We start from the raw sequence: 18,635 nt of genomic DNA, 5'->3' as shown, positions 1-18,635 counted from the left end.
AAGGGTATTGAGAACATATAGCTGATAGTATAACACTTTTACAGATCAAATTACACAAATAATTCAATGCGGACTGTTAGATTAATAAGCGTAAAATAGTGTGTGTGTGTGAAATATATATTCTTGCTCCCCGGACAATCTCGTTAACTCAACGCAGCCCATGAGTCAAAAAGTTTGCCCACCCCTGGTATATGTTGTCATGAGTGGAATGACAACAGGGAAAAGCCCATCTGACATAGTCATTCATTTAGGGTCCACGGCAATTGAAGAGAGAAGCTGAAACAGTCTTTATTGCAAATGTTGATCTGAAATTGGACAAGGATATCAACATCAAGCTCGCAGGAGAGTTTGGAAGCAGTGGATCGAGCTGTCTATGGACGAAATGTTCGATATTTGAGGAGACGACTTCTACTTCTTCGTTGTGGAACTGAGGAGCTCAGACTTTTGCGTGAACATCAAACTGAGGTGGCCCCTTGACTCTCAGGACTGACAGAGTCTGACAGAGTCTGACAGAGCAACACACGACTCAGGATTTGTGGTGTCAGTTGTAAGCCCCGGGTCTAAATAAAGGATTAGCCTTAACCTTAGAAAGTGCGTACACTCTGTACTGACACATTAGCAGGCAAGGGAGTGTGTTGCATTTGAGGAGACCCGATATCACATGGACATCTTTTTTTGTTTAGTTTGGCCCTTTTATCAGCAAAGTCTGTGCTCCAACATGCCCCGTTAGATTACAAGAGGAAGAACCTTCACCTGTCATAAAAGTTATCAGTTCTGGATCACAGAAAGGGTGGTCAAAACTAAAAGGTGCACAAAAGCCACCACTTTCTGGGGGCATCGCCCCCCTGAACCCATTTAAAGTGGGTCAAACAAGTGCCGGAGTCCACGCTTGGCTCAGAAATGCAGGTTGTTGATAATGTACCAAAGTTCAGCGTTCAATACCGTCCCTGTGGATGAGTCACACTGAGAAGGAGCAGAGGTCCTTTAGATAGCACGGAGAAGCAAATCCTGAGAACCAAAGTTCTTATTCTGCTTATGGTGGACGGTGATCACTTGCGAGTTGTGCGAGGACCACGTAGTGGAAAAACAAAATGAAAAGGAGGCAAGGTTATCTTATTAATCATCAAAAGCAAGCCAGAGGAACAACTGCATTGATGATGGCACGGGTCCACCTCCAGAGAAGCATAGTAAGCCTTTCCCCAGACACAAAGTCCTCATTGAAGACTGACACTGCTACATTTAATTAACTGGCCTTTAATAAATGCATTCATATGTTTCCATTTATGACAAGTTCTTTACAATACATCCAAATAACATCACAAGATTGCATAATAAGATATCATTTGAGTATAGATTGCAGTTATATATTTCTTTTTCTAAAAAAGGCACTGTTGGACTGTGATTGAAGGGAGACTGTTTCATGCACAGGGAAGAAAAACCAAAGTTTACAATATCGATACACAGTAGTTATTGATTTGATTATTGCTGATGTAGAAAAGTGAACGGCGTGCATGTACTCTCACAGCGGCATAAACAGTATTACAGTCTTTATACAAATGACTCCATTTAAACAAAGGTGCTCATTGCATAATAACGGGATATTATTTTTGAATAAGTGGCTGTTTCTAATGGAAGTTTTGGCTGAAACCTTTATAAAAATGGCAACAAAGTGAAGATTTTGACAGAAATACATCTCAAAGTATTGAATGTGCATGATATAATTAGCTGCTTGGACACATACTGTAAAACGTGACGTCAAAACAATCCAAGTGGTGCCAAGGTGAGAAAGACCGTGTCAGTGACATGTAATGTAGTTTTCCTAAACACAGCAGTGTACCGTGCCAGTGAACGCATTCAAAGCCGTACCGAGGTCCAACTACTGGTCTGACATTTGTGTGAGTATCAATCTACTTTGCGTCCCACTCGCTCACAATAAAAGCAACCACATTTGTGTTGAAAACAGCCCCAGTACCTCGAACGTACCTCGTCATCACGTTCCCCTCACAGGAGTCCCCACCATTTGTGCACGAGCAGGTCGTCACCGCGTCCGGTATGGAGGAGTCTGTTACCGCATTCTTCCCAGCGACACACCGCCCCCTTGTCCACCACCACAAACTTCCACTGCACGTGGCTCTCGGCGGGAAGACTCACCATGCCGGCCCAGAGTCCGTCCTTCGCTCTCTCGAGAGGGATGAACCCCTTCCAGTTCCCGAGCTCCTGATGGTTCCCCGTGACGGCCAACGACTGGAAGGGCGATTGGGTGAAGTAGTGGACCCGGAAGGTCACCCTGACGTTCTTACTTCCTGTGTTTTCATGGAGTCCATTTATTTGCTTGACTTCAGAGAGAGTCGGGGGGTCTCGATCCGCGTGGATGCATTCTTCAGTGGGAAGCAGGCGGGTTGTGGGATAATGGCTAGAAGACCCCAGAGAGATGTTCATCCAGGGAAGGTGTTGGTTACCATCTGTGATCCACTCGTTATGGTCCATAGTTGCCTCCATGATATTTATTTCAGTCTTTGCATAGGCTTCGTCTTTATTTTCTGCACATTTCATTTTCTCTCCAACACTTGCACCTTCGGAAACTTTCATGTCTTTCACTTGATTTTTCCAAACATCACGTGCCACCTCCACTTTTTGGACTTCATGGCTCACCAGGTCCCAATTCGCTGTTAATGACTCGTGTTTAGATAGTGGCTCTGGGTGAGGTTCAAACCCCGTTCCTGATGCAACGTCTTCCACGCCTGACAGAGTTGCAACGTCGGCCAAGAGGCAAGTTGGAGGTTCTGGTTTCTCCTCGTCCCGTGGCTCATGATCCATCAACGGCAGCTCCAAGCTATTGCCGGGATCTAGCAAATCAGGACTGACGGCCATGCTGGATATTCCGCTCTCTTCACCGACACCACACGAGATGTCGTTATCCCTCAGCTCGCTTGGCTCACACAGCGGGAGGGTCATGTGAAGAGCAGGATCAATGACAACAAAAGAAAAATCATCATTTTCGCCATTTTGTTGGAGGATGCAGTCTCTGGCATCTGTATCAACTGCAGAGGCAACCCTCAGTTCCTGAATGGATGGATCTGTATCAGGACCAGTTGGATTATCGTCGATCTCCTGAACGCTTTGTTGATCATCACTGAGGAGAACATGGGTTTGGAACATACGGTGAACCGGTGCCTCTTCTTCCACTGTGGTTGTACCATTTCCAATCATTCCAGTTATGCTTTGACCCAATGTTACTGGAAGTGCCCCATCTTGATCCACAGTCGGAACTTCTACTTTCTGTGATTTTTGATCATTTGCTGACTGGTCCATGTGGGCTATTACATCAGAGGTGATAAGTGACACAAGATCGTCAACCATTGTTTGGACACTTGACCCGCCTTTGTCTTCACGACTGCTACCGATTTGACCACTCTCTGCAGTATCAGCTTTAGCTGGGAGAACATCAGTCCCTTGGTTGCAAGTGAGGCTATGGTCCTCGTTATGCTCCAACTTCGGTGACTGAGCATCAACATTAACAGGCGTGTTCTTCAAGAGATCTACGTCTACTTGCTTCTCCTCTTCAGCCCGGATGACCTCGATTGTTCTCCCCTCTCCCGGAGTGATGTCTTGGCGGTGATGTACATCCTCAATATCGTGATTTTGGTTCTTGTGTGTTGGAATGACATATTCTTCCAAGTTGAGCTCCACTCTTTCAATCTCCAGTGTGGCTCCATTGTCTTGTTTGTCATGATCAGCATACTCCCCCATGAGAGAAGCGTTTCCCTCTTGTGTGGATTCCTCCATGACAATATCCTCATCTGTGGTAAGATCCCATTCTTTCAATACCTGGAAAGGAGAACATGGAATGTCTTAGAATCTGAGCAGGCTTCATCAGTTGATGCTCAAAAACTAGATGGGGCAGCTCAAGTCTGAGGGTTTTAAGTGATCACAGCCCAATTAAATTAAATGTGTGGGTTATTTGCGATCCGTCTTTAAAGCGTACATAACCATAACTACCATCCTGTCAGAATAACAAATTGACTTCTTACTTCATCCTTAACACCGGCGTCTATCACACCGAGGTGACAAACACCAGCATCACCCGCCAGGATCGGACAGCAGTCCTCCGAGTACACAATAGCTTCAGTGGAATTGGATGGCACCGATTCCATCCCCCGTGTCTGAGGTGAAGCATCATGGCGGTTGACTGGTGCTTGGACGTCACTCTTAGGAGGCGAGCGTAGCGACAAGTCCTTCTCAGCAGCAGCAGCAGCAGCAGTAGCACGACGTTGCCGGACTTCAGGGCGAGTTTCCGTCAGCTCTTTGCTTACATCTAACGAGTCTTCATTTGTAACTTCTAGAACACAAAGCAAATAAAGTTGTAGTTGTATTAGTAAGGGTATGGAGATGGTCATACTGCTGTATGATCACATACTACAGTATTAATTGGCCCTGTACCCTAGAAAGCGCCCATGAACGATACAGGAAAAGGCCCAAATGATACTGTGTCAAAGCCCAGGGCAGTGATACTGATAAGATATAGAGTTTAACAATGTCCAGTATCAGCCCCCGTAGCTGTCCACTCAGAGTGCGCTGCTCTGGTATCGTGCCCGTGAAACAACCAATCAGAGAACAGCTCACGAGCGTGAACACACAGCGTTTGTTTTGCTGCCGTCTGTGCTCGCCGCGCATGTGACAGGAACTGTAACTATAAATATTCCTAGTGCTTCTCCAGTCACCCAGAAAACCAAACTAAGATAAGACTGTTGATAAAATATTATTGTTGAAATATTTTTGCAATTATTGTATTTACACTGAAAATTTTCTGGAAACAAAGTAAGATCATCACATGGGTTGTCTGGTATCATGCCCCCGCGTGCCAGTATCAGCCCGAGACCTGACACTTGGGAGCATGATACCTGGCCTGATACCAGACAAACCATGTGATGGTGTTTGTTATTCTTAACATGTGTTTATAAAACATGCTAAAAGCAATGCAATGTTTCTTTTAATAAGATGTATCTGTATGATTCTCTTGGCTGAAACTGATTTCACAACCTGCCCCCCCCCCACTGCACAGTGATTGTTCAGGGTCCGAGGGTCAGCTCCAAGCCACCACCACCACCGCTATAGTTGTCAAACTCTTAAGTAGAATTTGATGTTGGATGAATATTGGAGATCATGATGTTCACATTTGGGCCAATGTTGTGTCGCTTCCATTCTTATCGGAGGATCATAATTAACTTTGCACACAAAACAGGGGTAGAATATATGTGATCATGACGTCATGTTTCGATTTACCTGTTGGGGCAGCAGATCTTTCTGCTTCCGATCCGGCCTGCGTTACAGACTCGTCTCTCTCCGTCAGGGGGTTCTTGTCTTCTTCGGTCTTCCTCCTCCTCTTCCCCCTGACGGTTCGGTAGATGACGAAGCCCGCCAGCACGGACACCACAGCGAACACGGCCAGAGCCACGGCCGGACCGTGCCGCCCGATCATGCAGAAAAGGGACGCCAGGTCGACACGTCTCTCCACGGCCACGCCGTTGCTGCCTTTGAAGGCCATCGCGTTTGGAGAAAAAAAAAAAAAAAAAGGATGAGACGTGATGATGTGACGTGGGTCTGTCCGTGTGTGCGTGGGCGAGCCTCCTGGGACTGCGTGCACGACGACGGCGTGGACGCCTCTTGTTGCCGCAGCAGGTGCAGCTCATTGGCTTATGACGTCACAAGCACCACGACCCTCATTCATAAAATAGATGCTTGTCATTTGATTGTAGCGCGTGTAGTATAAAAAGCATTACACAAAAAATAAGTATATTTTACTTTACATATTTTTAAAAAATGATGTAACAAATATCGATTCATTCATTGTCAAATGCTTTCTGGACTAACAGCACCACACAGTGGAGAAATACGGTAACAACAAGAAGCCAAAGATGTAATAGCCGACTATCTCCACTGGAGGGCAGGCTGTAACCATTCAACGGAATTTACAAACTCAGATGTCTCTTTCTCTCTGGGTTGACCTCATAATAGCAAACATTGTTTACAAATAAGAAGAAGCATTACATGTCAGAATACGGAATACATATCTTGGCTCCAAACACAATACTTTTTTCACTTTTTCCACTTTTACACATACTGTATATACACTGTAACAAATCTTTGTGATTTACACAGTATAGTACTGTATTATTGACAGTGCATTACTGTGATCTATGTTTACAATAAAGTATTGTGATTCTATTCTGGAGTATTGTAGTATTGACACACATAGCCTAAATACATTGCCATGATACGCCCCTCTTGTAAGGTTTACTAGCTTCTTTTACTTCTTTCTTCTTCTCATCCTTGTCACCTCCCTCCCTCCCTCCGTCCCTCCCTCCGCCTGCACCCTGCCTAACCCTTCCCAGACACAGTAAGTGGGCCTAATCAACAGGGTGTGTTGCAGACAGCTTTTTTAACAGCCATTACAGCACTTCATGACGCACTCGACATATGTTTACACGTGTGTGATGTCTGGGTGTGTGTTGCAGCGACCATGTGGACATGGTGCCATGCAGTGTTCAAGTAAAGCGGTCCTTGTCATTAAACAGCACCAATTCACCACATCAAGCCACTAAGCCGCTCTTTGACGCTCCAAGTGCAGACATGTTCATTCAGATGGGCTTCATTTTTAACCACAGGTCGGATCAAAAAAAGTAGATATCTGTGCCTCATTTTGTTTATAACTGATCTATTTCTGCTATAATGCAATAATATTTTTTAAATATTTACATTTATAATATAAAAAGTAATATAACTTTTGTAAATAATTTAAGTATATATATATAATATTTATAATTGTATTTTAAAAATATTTTTGTTTATTAGATTTTATGTTATATAATATTTTTTCAGTTTTATTTAATAATATATCATTAATAATTATATTTGTTGTGATACTAGATATAATATTTAATAAATTATTATATATAGCATTGTAAATAATCAAAAACTAACCTTAAACTGTGTAGATAAAATGTTATTTATTTAATGTTTGATTTTTATTATGTTTGTTTGTTATTGTATTTATTGGTCATATAATCGAATATTGAGTCTTTAAGAGTCAATTTAATATTTTGAAATAATATTGCATTTATAATCCTAAAGTAATATAACACATCTATAAATAATATGTTATATATATATATATAATTAAGTTTTTTAAATAGTTGTATTTTATTATATTTTTAATATGTGTCATTATTTCATTTATTTATAATATAATATAATAAAACATTATATTACATTACATTCTAGCCCCACACACCTGCTGTTGTTTCATCACTAACTAATATGATTAGACACCAACACCCCAACATTATTTTTTCTACTGTTCTGTGTCAGACCAAGAACCCTATTCATTTTAGAGGTCGTCCAGATGTTCGTCCAAGCTGAAGTCAAAGGTCAGACTGACAGGTTCATGTACTTTACCTGCCGTAATGGGAAGCAGGTAGTGAAATGATTCAACGAAAGGTAAATTCCTTTTATAAATCATGCACACAAAGAATGGCTTCTGCAGCACACACACTTCCTGTGTGACTTTGAGGGTCTCTGCTATTTGAACAGATGTCGGCAGACTGAGAGTCCCTAGATCCCCCCCTCCTGACCTGAGTGTGCACTTCCTGCATCGAAAGCTAACACCCAGAGAGAACAATCGCAGTCTGTGCCCTCAGAGGGCGCATATAGCCGCAGTGCGCAAACAACACAGTTGAAAGTTGTGCACTTTAAGGTCAGCTTGCATGCACTGAATACTAAATGGAAAGGAGGTGTGAGCGGAGGGGGGGCGGGGGTGAAATTTCAAATAAAGAAACTCTATAGCAGGAGTACAATAATAGGGATCATGGTAAAACAAACATAAGCGTAACGACACCCTTGGCAGCATCGGTTTGCCCCACAGTTACCTGCACAGTACAGAGCAGGGGTCTCAAACTCAAGTCTGGGTGAGACCAGACTACATCAAGTATATCAAATCATTGCTTTCATTTTTTCACGTCTCATCCCCGCTACTCACCTTGTCCTCCCAACTACAACAGGAGTTTATCAGCTTATGCTAAACAATCCCAAACACAATGACAGCCGATCAGTATCCACTTCAGGGTGTGCTCATTGTTTTCCACGCCCCAATAACACAAGAAGCCCACATTTTTGCATGTCAGGAATGGATTCATTTGATTTAAACTATGTCCTATGTGAAAATTTCCATTCCAATTAATAACAAAAAGCGTGGTCCCACTCTACGTTAAAAACAGCTGGCATGTGGTAATAGGACACAGTTGTTGGCAGAGAACTGCAAAGCACTTTTTTGCAAGGAATATCCAAAGTTACGGTTAGTAACACTGCACAGTTCAGCGTCTTCAGAGAACGGCGAGCCATCAGGGAAATAAGAGCTGACAGGGATCCCGGAGGTCAAAGCTTGAAGAGAAACAATGCAGAGAAAGAGAGACAATAAAAACATTCCAAGAAATACCAAGTCTTTGGGAAAAAAACCCTTCTAAGCTGTACAAGAAGTGCCCTCAAGTGGTGGGGATACTGTGGAGACTCATGAGGACAGCTTGGAGGAACCAGCTTCCTGATCAGAGCAGCCTGTGACACCCTCCCATGCCAGGCCAGTCGTTGAGCGACATCTTTTTGTGAGGAACTGCTGAGCTCTTCTTTTGAGTAGTATACCTTCTTTTAAACCAGGGGTCGGCAACCTTTCCCATCAAAAAAGCCATTTTACCTCCTCGCTCACGAAAGGAAAATAGACTGGAGCAGCAAAACATAATTCATAAACAATATCTTATAAACTGTGCAGCGCCATTCTCACATCCAGAGCCAATTGATCCCATGATTTTGACTGCCAGATTTAGCGATCAAGTACTCTTGCTAGTATCGGATCTTGTTAATATATAAGATAAATGTACATAAATATCTGTGTAAATTAAATGTAAACTCTGTTTACATTTGTTGACAAACTCGTTTACTCTGGCCCCAACAAGTTCGGGCACATGCGGCTCTGGAGCCATGAGTTGCTGACCCCTGTTTTAAACCCTAGTATATTGTACTAGTGGGGCGATATACAATATAGCAAGGCTAATATTTAAAATAATACTTTAAGAAGGAAATCTTGATTCACAATTCACATGTGACTCCGTATTGGAAATATCGATATTTGAGTATTTTCAGTTTTATCGTATGGAAGTACTGCTGCTCCATTTGATACGTTAGCATTCTTGTTTAGGTTTTAAGTCTGACAATTTGTTTTCATAAGTGAGATTGAGAGACTGCTATTGCTAATGCTAATGCTAATGCTAATGCTTGTTCGTGTCCTGTTTGTGTTGTTCGCTGAAGTCTTGGGAGACAATTTGAGGTTTGGATGTTGCGCAATGGTTGGATTCTCAAGGGTGAACAATGCATGTGTCAGTCCTACTCATGACTCCACAAAGTCCTGCGTGCACGAGAGACGGGCCATCATGACATCACTCTTTCCACAGGAAGTCATGTTTCCAAAGCTGTGCTTTTCCACTCACACGTGCATCTTCTTTGGCTCTCATTTCGTCTGCGCCTGGCTATCCAGCGTGATACTGCAAAATAATTCCCACGCTGCTTTTCAACGTATGCTTTGCATTATCATCTAAAAGGAAATAGGAGGAGAGACGCTTGTGTGTGAAGCGAAAGTGCAGACATGACCATCGAGTAAATGACTAAACATCACTGTGGTGACCTCATGTGTGGACCGTAAGTAACTTTTGCGACATTTACAAATAATTATTACACTTGAAACCTTCTTCGTTCTGATTAGTAGGAGCCTATCCCAGCTGTCTTCAGGCGAAAGGCGCGGTTCCCCCTTGCCAGCCAATCCCAGGGCACATATAGACAAACAACCATTCACACTCACATTCATACCTATGGACAATTTGGAGTCGCTAATTAACCTAGCATGTTTTTGGAATGTGGGAGGAAACCGGAGTACCCGGAGAAAATACACATGCACGAGAAAAACATGCAACCTCCACATAGTGGAGAACCGATCTCATGCCCGCGTGGCCGACATGCTAACCCAGAAGGATACAGTACAATACAAACATACTCATTTGTTATGTGTTATGTTTGAGACGGTGTACAAAAAAGAGGCTGTTAATGACCTCTAACACAGTGGACTTAAACCATAATGATCTTTCTGAAGGTAATTCACACAGAAGTGATGTAACACTTTGGTTTGACTCCCTTTACACTGGTCACGTATCTGATTATGTCCGTCCTGGGCCCCGTTAATCACTTCCTGGAGAATAAATCTCATAGCTGGTGAATACGAAAAGAATGCACGGTGTGGAAAAGCAATCCAACTCAGATTTGGGAAAGGTGCATCTGTCCGCTGACGTCTTCAGCTCAGGTGTTTAACATTTGACCGTTAAGGACGAGAACATAAAAAAATAAGAGATCTGTTTGAGAATGATAATATGGCTGGGAGACACGCAGAAGGAAAATAGCTGCAGATGACTTTGACAGAAGGGAACAAAGTGTGCTTTCTCGCCGACCTTAGATTGAACCAGCGATGCAAGCGGTAAGGGTGCCAGAGCATTGCGTATAAGAGAATGTACAGTATATGTAGAAAATGAAAACATTATGATTGGAAATCCAGCCTTGTGTGCGAAGTTTTCTCCCAAGGAATGGGACCGCCTGTGTTGCACGTTTTAAAGCAGATTTGCCTTTAATTTCCATTTCCAGTCAGTTCAATTGGTTGATGTGACGCTTTATGCTTTTCCTGGTCCCCTCATGACTCGGCTTACACGCTGTGATTTGTTGCGCCTTCACATTTCTCGCCTTGCTTTTCCCAATTTTCACAACCGGTGGTAAAGAACACAATGTTGATGGTTGCCTTGCCCTGCAGTATATTTTCACAAGCCGTGCTTTATGTATCGCCAAGCATCAATATTTCTTGGTGTTACGTGTCCCAGTGTGAATGTAAAAGCTAATTATAGCGAAGGGGAGTCTCGCTGTGATGTTAGCCACTTAGCGTCAGGGAAGTAGGAGTAGAAAAAAAAAGAAGCGTGACGATAATGATGAGAGAAATATGATGATTAGGATATTTTGTGTGTGTGTGTGTGCACTGTACAGTATTTCATGTTTTTAAAAACTATATTTATAGTTTAAACATGAATGATGTAGTAATTAAGTAAATTGTTATATACTGTATTCATGCATTTGTGTATACAATATATATTTTAAAATACATTTTACATGTAAATACAATTTAATATGTCCATATTTTTTATATTGTGTATGTATGTATTTAAAAATAAATATTCTATTTTTAAATAATACAATTTCTCATACATCATGCATAAAGTATTTGATATATTGATAAAAATGTATTTTATCAGTTAAATATAAATTATGTAATATTTTAATATTGGTTTGTACTGTGTATATTTTTAATTTAGAATAAAATAATTTATATAATAATAATAATTTTATAAAATAATAATGTGTTATATAGTGTACTTTGTAGGCATAATATATACACATACAGTATATTTGTTTAAATATTATTGTCATGTTTAAATATTTTTATTTACTGCATGTATTTATATAATGTATAAATATATTTGCTAATTTATGTATGCAATTTCATTTTACGTATATGTTTAATGGAATTTACACATTTATATATGTATATATATATGCCTACATATGCCTGTATGCCTTCAATATTAATGTTTACATATTTATATATAGTGTATATATACATGTTTTAGGACAATATGTATGTATTTATATATTAATATCTTTATTTAAGCACAATGCATTGACAGACACGCTCATTTGACCTCATGACACAAACACGGAGAGAGATGCTCTCTCAATTTCACTCTTTCATTCCGCCACCCTCCCACCTCCTCGTTGCCGTCACCCACTTTGACTGTGGGTGATCCGCTGCGCTTGACCCTTTTCTTGAAGTTGTGCGTTCAATGTCAGCACTTTGATGTAAAAGCACAACGCCTTCTTGTGCGCACATTCTTAACATGCTGCATAGAATGTCACACGGAGCTTCATACATGAGCACACTCTTGGGAAGCGCATGTTAACGCAACCACACACACATTGTGATGTATTTCATGGATTGTGCGTTCATTGCTATCCATTTCATTCCTCACTTAAAATTGTATTCTCAATTGTATTCTCAATGCAAAACTGGAATTATCCCGGCAAAATATTTTATGATAATAAGTTTGTGTGTCCGGAACGAAAATCAAAGGTTTTCGAGAATAAATTCATAAAGTCACGAGAATTAAGTCATAAGTATACAACAATTGAGTCCACTTTGCAAGAAAAAATGTGTAAATTTACAAGAAGAAAGTTGTACATTTCCGAGAAAAAAACATTGGAAATTTAAGAAAAAATAGTCGTAAATTTACAAGAAAAATGCTGTAAATTTACAAGAATGAAGTAGTAAATTTCAGAGGAAAAAATGCTGTTACTTTAAGAGAAAACAAGTGGTAAATTAAATCACATAAATCCCACCCTTTTTATAGCGGTGTCAGACAATGCCTGTTAGGACTTTCGAGAGGAAAGTCGTAAATTTACAGGAATTAAGATATAAATGTACAGGAATTAAGATATAAATGTACAGGAATTAAGATATAAATGTACAGGAATTAAGGCCAACATCCAGGAAAAAAATTGCATACATTTTCCAGATATTTTTTTTGTAAATTTCAGAGGATAAAGTTGTACATTTCTGAGAAAAAATGTTGGGCAAAAAGACAAAAAAAAAGCCATAAATGTACTTTTTTTTTTTGTAAATTTACAAGAATACAGTTGTAAATTTCATAGAAAATAGTGCCGTAAATTTAAGACAAAACAAATGGTAAATTAAATGACATAAGTCCCCCCTTTTCATAGTTGTCTCAGACAATGCCTGTTACGACAAATAATCTGAGATTTTGAGAATAAAGTCGCAAAATTTACAGGAATTAGGCTATAAATGTACAGGAATTAAGGCCATTTTCCAAGAAAAAATGTCAAAATTTTCAGAGAAAAAACGTTTTCCAGAAAAAATGTTGTACATTTCCGAGACAAAATGTTGGAATTTTTTTGGAAAAAAGTCATACATTTTAAATAATTTTTTTGGTAAATTTACAAGAATGAAGTTGTACATTTACAAGAAAATGATGCTGTAAATTTTAGATAAAACAAATCATAAATTAGGTCACATAACTCCCCCCTTTTCATAGTTGTCTTAGACAATGCCTGTTATGACAAATAATCGGAGACTTCGAGAATAAAGTTGTACATTTACGAGAAGAAAGTTGTAAATTAATTACTTTATTCGTATTTAATGTGGTGCTAATACTTTTTTTTCAATGGACAGATCTATAACAAAAGCTGAGGTACCGCACTGTGTAACTGGAACTCCAAGGTCCAAGTCCAGTGTGGATGACTTGCTAAGTGACAGAGGCAACAACATTGTGTGTTGGCGTACGGAAACACCAACACTAATGTCAGGGTCATTATTTGATGGCAATCACTGAAGCTGTGGGATAAAAAATAAATCGGTTCCAAGTTGAGCTGAAATGTGACTTTGTTAAAAGAGACAAGGAGGTCTTTTACCTCCACCGGCTGGGACCATTTCCTCTCCCCCACCTCGCTCTCTCTCTTTTTTCTAAGCCTGCATTTGTCGTCTTTCAAGGCTGTCTTTTGCCTTGTCGTGCCATCTTTGAATCACCCTTGTGCTCTTTCCATCTGTCTCTGATTCCCTCTGAAGATTCTGCCAAAGGAATTAAGAGTGTGTGTTTTTAACTGACCGGTCCCCTGTGTGTGTGTGTGTGTGTGTGTGTGTGTGTGTGTGTGTGTGTGTTAATTACCGCTCCTTCAAGTGACTCCACAGCTGAAACCTCAGTCTCCAAAGTCCAACATAAACACACACATGCATCCCTCAGGTTAAATTCAATGACTTTGTATTGTGAAAAGGAATCCTAATTCATTTTTCAGTTGACATAGGAAGACAATTCATCAACCCACATTAAAGACCAGCCAATTGTTCAAACCCCAACTTATTTGGGGGGGTTGGATTGGTCCCCGGGATGCCACTCATCCATTGTAGCGCGTGTAGCGAACATGTGAGCTGACTTTCCCCAATGTCGTCTCGCCAAAGTCATTGTCAAATGAAATAATTGAAGGCCTTTCTTGCTGTCATCTGTTTCTGTGGCATTCCAAATGCACTTTTGGAAGCCTGCGAATATTTCAAAGTCGGACATCCAATACCATCCAATAATCTGATACCATCCGTACATCCATCCATTTTCTGCTCTGGTCCACATTTAAGATGTAAGATATGGTGAGCTGTTATCTTTTCTGTATTTTGCAGTAGTCTCCAAAACATGGCTTTGAACACATGATGCAAACTATCCGGCGGCAAAACAAACTGTTTTCTCCGTCACGGCCAACAAACTGCCTGCTAGTTTGTCTCCATGCTCAGCACGTTACTTCAATTACTATAAAATTACGACCAACTCCTCGGAGAAGGTTGTCTAACAAGGATATTCCGTGCTTGAGAAGCTTAGCAGTCAGCAAAGCATCACGACGGGCGGCCCGTCCACATCCTTCCCTTCCGCTATTAAAACAAATAGCTTAGGGACAGTGTGTCTCTATTATGTAGATGTGCATTTATTTCCTGCACACATTTGTGCTGCGATTGTGTTTTTGAAGTTGAAAAAAATTGTCGGATGTTCATCAGCTGATCAGCTGCGCCCAGGTCCTGCTGACGCAGGTCAGCATGCCAGGTCTTTACAAACTGTAACGGTTGTGAGGGGAGGGAAAGCGAAGAGACGGTAAGATGAGCAAACACGTTGATTGACATTTGTGTAATTCGATTAAAATAATTATAATTTAGCAGATAAAAATCAGTTGGAAGCAGAGAAAATAGAAAGACAGATCCAAGGAGCAGGAGATGATGACCAAAGATAAGAATTACAAGAAAACGAAAGCAGCAGAGAAGAAAGTATACAAAGTAAAAATGGGTTACCACAAAGATGTAAGAGAGTGATGTATTATACCACAAGGCACTGCATTTGTCTGTGTAGTTCATTTCAAATGGAATTACTTGTACTGTTCATCATTCAAACATGTCCAAATATTGACTCTACTCACACAACGTAAGGGATATTTGGATTGTGGCTGACATTTCAGGACGCACTATAACCTTTCTTGACCTTCTCTAAATGTTTGGACACCAACGCTTCAGGCGAGCGGCACATATGTGGGTGTCACAAATCGCTTGCTCCCTAAGTATGACAGACTTGCAACCCCAAATTTCCTCCATTCTTTGAATGCGTCTTCTGAATGCCTTCCACTAGTTTTTTAGCCGTTGTTATGCTTGAAAATGTTGAAATTAGGCAACAAAAATGTAACATTTGCTGAAATATGCATCTTCCACCACAAAGCAGCATGATTAGCCTCGTTTACTCTGACTTTTCCGAAAACAATGGTATACAAGGAAAGGAATATTCCAATCTCTTGTCTACATGCGTCACTATAATCAAACTGAATAGTCAATAGGGCATGCCCAGTAAAACGTAAACATCAACATCACGTGATACCGACTTCCCCGAGTTTTTCTTTCACTTGTTGGAATAACAAGTTCGACCGGTCTTGAAATTTAGTTTGGATCAAAAACAAACTGATTGCTCGCCTCCATTTTTAAAAGTGAAGAACGTCTGGATCTGCGTGTTACGTCATATCTGAGCATGCACTGAAAGAACACACCCAGGATAAATTTAAACAGGAAAAGATCAAATTCAATCTTGCTAATATTTTATAATTAAACTCGGGACATGTTTTATATAGATATATATTTTCTTTTTTTAATAAAACTTGTGAATAAAGTATAGAAGGGTTTAGATTCTGTTCCACAGATGGCGCTAATGCACACAAAAGCTGCTTGCCAACCGCCAATAAACAACAGAAGAAGAAAAACACGACAAAGAAGAACAACTTTGAGCGGGTACAAGATACCTCAATCGGATTAGGGAAAGGAATATTCCACCCCCGGGAATCAGATTATATATTCATTCGGATTGGCACTTTTCTTTCGGAATGAGGTGAATACAAAGGTTCAATTCTTGCTGTTTCAGCAAATAAACTGAATGCAATTGGAATATTTGGGTCCATGTACACGTGGCTACTTATATATTTTTGAATCCGCGAAATTCGAAACGCTTATTGGCAAGGCATTTAAGGATGTATGGAAACAGCATAATTCATGCATCGTGACTTCAAAGACTGTGCAGACATGAATGTGCTGAATCTCAAGTCTCCCGGTGACAAGGTGTATTTTCTTTCTCAGTGCAACATTATCACAATGTTTTTCTTACTTTATGCGCAGTCAGCGAGAAGACAAGAGAAAGAGACTCGTGGGAATTCTCGTGAAAGCTGTGGCAGCAGTAGTCGGCGGGAATAAAGGTAGGAGTGGAAAAAGTGGGTGCTGTGGCGGGAGAGGTAACAAGAGGAGTGATTCACGGGGAGGTTTTTAAAAAAGTAAGGTACATTTGGCAGGAAAGGGTGGGGGAGAAAAGAGCCAGAGCAGATAGAGACAGGAAGGAAAAGGAGGGTTGGCTGAAGAGGTGCCAGCCTGATGCATGAGAAGAGGAGAAAGATGGAGGGAGGAATGAAAAATGGTGGCCCATGAAGGGATATAGAAGAAGAAACATGGGGGATGGACACATTGAGGTGGGTGAGGGGCAGGGGGGTAATTGGTTCCTGATGTGAACCTGAGCGTAGCTCTGCAAAGAAAAGGCCTTTTCTGCAACATGCTCATGCTTTTTTCCATGTCTACTGGAGGCTACATTAGTATTTTAGCATCGCTCCTTTCTAACACTGCCTGGATGACCTTCAACCTTTGGGTGGGACCAGATAGTCTTTGAATCCAAACCTTTCCTGAGCTTAAACAGATTTGACATACCACAGCAAAATTGCTTTTACTTGACATGGAGCCTGACAGAACACAGAAATAGAACATTTAACTGAAAGAAATTGGGTATCTAATGTTGTGTCGTGATGATTTGTTGCCAACGATGAACACAGTACGCGTGATTGCACCAGCGGCTGTAAAGAGCCCATTAGAAAGTGAATCCTTTACCACTGCAGGCAGCAAAGAGCTTTTATCGTCCGTCACTACCCGACATGAAGGACGTCACCATGGCTACTCTGTCATCTCCACTTCATACTTCTTTCCTGCTCATTCAATCACAAAGAGCCGCAGAACACCAGACTGTCTGCCTGTCATCTACTGCTCCTGTGTGAATAGAGTCTGTTGTCAGTTTCAAATAGATTTCAAACGATAAGCTACGGTACGCACCGTGGCGCCAAAGGAAGGAGAGTATACTTTTCATTTTTAATGTTAGCAATGTATCCAATTCGATCCACTTTATTTATACACATTTTTTTATGTGCTGTACGAATAATGCCTAATTTCTCCAGCCTTTGTCCTTGTCACCACTCACACCTACAATATGTTAACCAGAGTCACATGATGTCAGCTGGTCCTTTTGTGGCGGGGCTGAAATGCAGTAGAAATGTTGTTAACGGGAAAATATAAGATTCCAAGCACAGTGGTCCTTTTTATTCTCAATCAGGATGACAGTCACCTCCAAATGTTGTCCTTGTCAACACTCACACCTACAGTACTTTAACCAGAGTCACATGATGTCAGCTGGTCCTTTTGTGGCGGGGCTGAAATGCAGTAGAAATGTGGTTAACGGGGAAAAATAAGATTCCAAGCACAGTGGTCCTTTTTATTCTCAATCAGGATGACAGTCACCTCCAAATGTTGTCCTTGTCGACACTCACACCTACAGTTTGTTAACCAGAGTCACATGATGTCAGCTGGTCCTTTTGTGGCGGGGCTGAAACGCAGTAGAAATATTTGGGATTAAGTTCATTTACATGACAAAGTGGGACATTGCCACTCATTTTATCACTCTTCATAACATTGTGGAGTATATGCAAATTCATCATAAAAACCTTTATGAAAACTAGTTTGGTCGGCGACATACGTATAAGAAAAGAGGCCCAAAAGCTGTGTGAAGATCTCGTTTTGCCTAAAACACAAAGAAAATAGAGTTGGGTTGCTTTCATGCATAACAAAGGAATTGTTACATTTGGCCTGCAGTTACCAACCACGAGTACAACCAAGTTTGAAATGATTATTATTGAATTATTTCAGAATTCTTAATCCGTCAGAGACACTAGTTCTCAACATTCACAGACAATTTCCAATGTTATTGTAATTGTTGATGTCATTCCAGGCTCTCTGGCCCTTGTACTTTGTTTTCCCTCTATTTCACTCTGCTTAACCTCTGTGGCTCCATTGGTGCCATAAAACTTCTTTGTCTGTCACATGCTTCCTAACTGCTTTTCCCTCTGTCCCCCGCCTGACAGGCAGGTTGTGCTGTAAGTGGGCGGGTGCAGGCGGCGACAAGGTTTATAATCTGGTTTAATCAGCAGTTTGCTTCGGGATTAAGCGGATGAAGGCCCCTTTAGTATGCTTAAATACAAATATTCAAAAATGTCAAGGCTTCGTTGTCACATGGAGAAGGACCTCGCTGCCTTGCTAATAGGAAGGAACACAA

At 40.9% G+C, this 18,635-nt stretch overlaps 1 protein-coding gene across 1 annotated transcript; it reads right to left on the bottom strand.

Moving 5' to 3' along the window:
* Positions 1 to 301: 301 nt before the first annotated feature.
* Positions 302 to 5,626, bottom strand: stbd1 (starch binding domain 1). The gene is made up of 3 exons (XM_058064849.2): positions 5,284 to 5,626; positions 4,032 to 4,339; positions 302 to 3,828 (listed from the first exon to the last, which is right to left on the bottom strand). The coding sequence occupies exons 1-3, from the start codon at positions 5,543 to 5,545 to the stop codon at positions 2,002 to 2,004; spliced, it is 2,397 nt and encodes a 798-aa protein (XP_057920832.2). The 5' UTR covers positions 5,546 to 5,626; the 3' UTR covers positions 302 to 2,001.
* Between the last annotated feature and the right edge of the window lie 13,009 nt (positions 5,627 to 18,635).

Source organism: Doryrhamphus excisus, linkage group LG10 (assembly GCF_037039965.1).
Source record: "Doryrhamphus excisus strain RoL-2023G ecotype Guam linkage group LG10, RoL_Dexc_Guam_v1.1, whole genome shotgun sequence".
Classification (NCBI taxonomy): domain Eukaryota; kingdom Metazoa; phylum Chordata; class Actinopteri; order Syngnathiformes; family Syngnathidae; genus Doryrhamphus; species Doryrhamphus excisus.
The sequence above is the reverse complement of the archived record's forward strand: the minus strand, read 5'-3'. Positions and strand labels throughout refer to the sequence as shown.